General features: G+C 48.0%; 1 protein-coding gene across 1 annotated transcript; it reads left to right on the forward strand.

Annotated features, from left to right (window-relative positions):
* Positions 1 to 401: 401 nt before the first annotated feature.
* Positions 402 to 1,349, forward strand: LOC124227980 (olfactory receptor 10AD1-like). The gene has a single exon (XM_046642165.1). The coding sequence runs from the start codon at positions 402 to 404 to the stop codon at positions 1,347 to 1,349; it is 948 nt and encodes a 315-aa protein (XP_046498121.1).
* The last annotated feature ends 3,866 nt before the right edge of the window (positions 1,350 to 5,215 follow it).

Below are 5,215 nucleotides of genomic sequence, written 5' to 3' on the forward strand. Positions count from 1 at the left end.
GTCTTTAAACCTTTGTTCATTAGACATGGGTTATGGACCCAACTATCTTATTTTTCACCTCTGACTACTTCTTGGTTAATGGCTAATCCCTCAATATTGAGGTCCGTGGAGCAGATGGAGGACTTCACTTGAGACCTGATCAAATCTGAGTAAATTGTAACCATCACTTCCTTAATTTTTGATATTATGATTCTATGTATGCAGCCTATGGTGAACCTGGCATTTCACTGCCCGATAACACTGCCAATTACATAGAGTTTATTAAAGATCCAAAATATTTACCACCACTCATCCTTCTTATTCTTTTATAGCTGATTTCTGGGCGCAAGTGAGTAACTTACATTACCCTACAGCTAAGTTTCTTCTGCTTTTCCTGTCCTCCTTCCTCAAGCAGGCCCCAGATGGTGGACCTAAGGAACAGGAGCACAGTGACAGAGTTTATCCTCGTGGGCTTTGAGCAGAGCTCCCATTCCACTCGGGCATTGCTCTTTGCTGTCTTCCTAGCCCTCTACAGCCTTGCTATGGCCATGAATGGCCTCATCATCTTCATCACTTGGACACACCCAAGGCTTAACAGCCCCATGTACTTCTTCCTTGGCCATCTCTCCTTCCTAGATGTTTGCTTCATCACCACCACTACCCCACAGATGCTGATCCACCTGGTGGTCCAGAACCACATTGTCTCCTTTGTCTCTTGCTTGACCCAGATGTACTTGGTCTTCTGTGTGGGTGTGGCCGAGTGCATCCTCTTGGCTTTTATGGCCTATGACCGTTATGTTGCTATCTGCCACCCTCTTAGCTATGCCCAGATCATGAGCTGGCATGTCTGTATGGGACTGGTGAGTACTGCCTGGTTCTTTGGGCTGATCAATGGCATCCTGCTTGATTACATGACATTTCGTGGTCCATTCTGTAGAGACAACCACATAGAAAACTTCTTCTGTGAGGCCCCCATCGTGATCACTCTCTCTTGTGGAGACCCCCAGTTTAGTCTGAGAGTGATCTTTGCTGATGCTATTGTGGTGCTGCTGAGCCCCATGGTGCTCATTGTCATCTCCTATGCCCGCATCCTGGCCTCCATCCTCAGCAGAGCCTCCTCCTCAGGTCGGGGAAAGGCCTTCTCTACTTGCGCCTCCCATCTGACTGTGGTCGTCTTTTTCCACACCTCAGCCATGTTCTCGTACATGAACCCCCGCAGCACGCGTGGCCCTGACAAAGACAAGCCTTTCTCCCTCCTCTACACCATCATCACCCCCATGTGCAACCCCATCATCTACAGTTTTCGAAACAAGGAAATGAAGGGGGCCATGGTGAGGGCCCTTGGGAGGACCAGCCTGGCCCAGACATAGTCTTTGTAGCCAGCAGCCTCCTGGAATGGAAGCTCCTTCCTCCAACCCTGGCAGAAGGGTAACTCTCCAACACTGAAAGGCTCCAGGAAAGGGCATTCATAGCTTCCTTTATACTAGCATCAGACCTGGAAGTTCCTACTGATGCCTAATGCTCATCTGTCTGACTTCACTTCTAGCATTGTTTTCTCTTGGACTTTCCTCGGGAGAACTGGAGACTTTCCTGAATTTTTTCCTTCTAAGTTCTCACAACAGGATCTGATAAATACATAAGTGCACTTAATTGTATTTTATTTTATTCGTGTAGTATTTTTACATGCTACTCCCAGACTGAGTTCTGCTTATACATTGAGGAGTAAACTCTTTTTCTCTTTCAATGTATCACTTTAGCCTGTTTTTCTTTCTCACATTCCACTCTCGCTTTCTGAATCTGCCCTCAGCCAGTCCATTCCTGTATGAGAAAAAGTAGGGGAAGAAGTAAGAAAAAGGATTTTAGGGAGCAGTGTTGACCTTAAGGAAAGTCAGTTAGATAAAAGAAGAAAAACCAAGGATCAGCGGCCTGAACTCCATCTTCTTAGCCTCCACTAGCCCATGAAGGAGGATTTTTTGTGGCATTAAATTGCCAAAACTGCATCCAATTTATGTTTCTGCTTGTGTGTTGTTAGGGATGGGCAAGTGGGAGAGGCCAGGGTGTCAAATCTCTTCCCTACATCCTCTAGTTTCCTTAAGTAACATGACTGCTTGATCTTTCCCTTCAGATCCAAGTAGTAAGTGCTTCTACCAAGCTTCTCAGATTATCAGTTTCCTTCTCTGTTATCCTTATCTCAAATTAATTTCTCTCTCCCTACTGCCTTCCTTTCTCTCAACTATCTTTCATTTCATTCAGCTCTAACCTATTCCACTTTACCTCCTCCTCTTCAGTGGATCCATTTCATTCCCTGTGCTTTAAGGAACACCTCTCCACACTACCTCCACCATTGCAGAAGCCTTTCAATTTGCAACCCTGATCTCTCTGGCTTCTCTCCGTAACCAAACCTAGCATCCCTTGAGAGGGCATTATATTCACAGCTGTTTTCTTTCTTTGAAAATTGCATCTTTCTCATGCCCCTTTCATGACAGAAAGGAAAGTAAAGAGAGAGCCCGTTAGGTTCTGGTGTTACTCCCGTAAGATGAACGCACCTCATTTAGGATGCCCTCAAACAGATCTACTACCCTTGCCACATCCTGCACATCACGTACTACCCTCTGCAGTGACTTAAAGCAGTAGCTTCAGTCCACAGAGCTCTAATCTTTCGAGTCCAAATGGGTGAATCTCTAGATATCAGAGGACATGTGACAAGCACTTCTTAGCGAGGAGGGAGAAATGAGACGTCACTGTAATCAAGAAAAAAACAGTAAGCGCAGAACCTAAAGATTTCCATTATCAAAGAAAAATTACACCATGCAAAGTTAAACAGGCAAGAAAGACTTTATTTCAGACTACTGCATTAGGAGATTGAACTCAACTCTGCTGAAGCAAGTGGCTGCAGAGTTTTTACGAGCTTGGTAGGGGAGATCGTAGGCCACCTGGACGTGGTCACTGGTCTTACCCAAAGGAAAAGTAAGCTTACAGGTGGTAGGTTTACAAGTTGGAGCAAGGCGCCCACTGAAGTTAGGCTCCTACCCTGCCACAGAGTCTAGGAAATAGGGGTGCTATCTTCCTTGAGGATTACATGTCAAAGGGATGGCTCCCAGGTCCTTGAGAAAGACATTCCTCCCCCTCCCCCCCACCCCTGTCTTAAAACTGGCAAGAGGCTTCTAAGATTTATACATATTTCAAAGGGGCAGAGAAAGAATTTGTAATTACAAGTTTTCCAAAGTAATTGCTCTGAGAAAAGGGAGGTCAGGGGCCTACAGTCAAGAAGAAACCTGTCTGAAGTTTAGTCAAGTGGAAATAGGAATATTAAGGCCTTCTTGGTCACCATGGAGAACAAAAAAAGGCTTATTTTTCCCCCTAAGATCTCAGCTTCTCCAAGTTAGAAAATTCCTGTCTCAAAGAATCTTTAAAAGTAAAAAAAAAAAAAAAAAAGAAAAAAATAGTGAAGGAAAGAAGAAAGGAAGAAAGGAAACAGAGAGGAAAGGGTGCTTTTTAAAAAGTTTTCTGAGAAATAATATCTTAGCTTTACACTTGCCCAGCACTGTTGCAGGCTGACATCATAAACAAGACACAGTTCCACCTTTCAAGTTCAAAGTCTACTAGGGCAGACAAGAACCAAAAACGGTAGCACAAAGGGCAAACATTATAAGAGGCCTATACAAATGCATTGGGAGGACAGTTAACAACAGCAGCTCACATTTATTAAGCACATATGTTCTAACAGCTTTGCGTTTAATCCTCGCAAAACCCTTGACGTACTAGGATTACCTCCATTCTGAGACGCAGAACTCGGGCTGAGAGAGGTTAAGTAAAAATCACTCAAAAATGCTCAAAATCACGCCGCATTTCAAACGATGCAGCCACGATTCTAACTCGGGTACCTGTCCCTGAGCCTGCACTCCTAAAGAGGTAATCGAATAACTGTCCCAAGAATGGGGCAGGCTTTATAGTGAGGAGGTGATATTAGAACTAAACCTTAAAGAATGAACAGTAAATTGCAAGGTGGAAAACGGAGGGAGGGGATGCTAGAAGCCGGGGATAAGTAATTCCACGCAAGAGAACTGCCTTCGTTGTAGAAACGGTGCGTTCAACATGGGTGGGAGGGAGTGAGTAGGGCCAGGAATGCGGGAAAATCAGGCTGAGTGACCTAGAACTGTCTTCTCAAGGGCGAGCACTTTCTCGTTTGTTGCCCTGGGCTCCAGGAACCCTGCTTCTTCCGCACAAGAAGCCGCAGCCCCGGCCGCGTCCCTCCTGCCGGAGCTTCTGCCCTGGGCCCTGGGCCCGGGAGGCACACGAAGAGCCCCCAGGGACCTCGAAAACCCATGTAAATACAATAGCCAGGAGCCACCCTGAAATGCGCGTCCCTTGCCGGTCTCTTCTCATTTCCAGATACAAAGTCACCTGTCGCCGGGGGGCGCCCGACCAGGCTCCATGGGCCGAAAATGTGGGAGGAGAACCCAAGAATTCTATCCATGGTCCCCACGCAACCCGCCTTCACACCGCGGCCTGGCCCTCGGCTCCCTCACGTCTAAAGACGACGGCATGTTTCCCGGCCCAGTTCGGCGCCGCATCCCCCATCTAGCGAGGAGGCCCTGGGCCCTGACCTGGTGACAACCGAGAGAGGAGCTGGGCGTGGTCTGCGCGAAGAATCTGAGGCCAATCCCCAGCCTCTCGGATCGCCGCCATGGCAACCAATGAGCGCCTGCTCCTCGGTCCCCCGCCCGGGCCGGATCGCAGGAACGCGACCGCCTCTAGGAAACACCAGCTATTCTGGGAGCCTCCGCGGCCGCCCGCCCCCGCTGGAGATGCAGACCTTGGGCCTGGGATACCCTCCCAGCCGAGTGGAACTGCTGAAACGCCGCGCCCCTTTGGCGGAGGACGGGATGGGATGGGATGGGATGGGGGCGGAGCAAGGCTGGAGGCAGGCCTGAGCGGAGATCTTTACCAATCACTTCGAGTCACCTAGCTCCCAGCCTTGTCCACGGATCCGTGGCCTAATTCTTTCCACGTGATAGACCCTTTTAACGAATTGCATAATTGTTGGGCTCCTCTTCCCTCTTTTGGACAACGGCAGTGTTCTCTGAGCTTCCTTTCCTTTCCTGTTACCCACTTCAGGAGGCCTTCCCTGACCCCTCCCCCTTTCTGGGTTTGCTAGACTTCTTTGAGTTCCCTTCATAAACTATGCGTTTTCCTGACGCTGAACTCTTTCTTATTTTTCTGTCTTCTCCACTAA

This window comes from Equus quagga, chromosome 1, assembly GCF_021613505.1.
Source record: "Equus quagga isolate Etosha38 chromosome 1, UCLA_HA_Equagga_1.0, whole genome shotgun sequence".
NCBI lineage: Eukaryota > Metazoa > Chordata > Mammalia > Perissodactyla > Equidae > Equus > Equus quagga.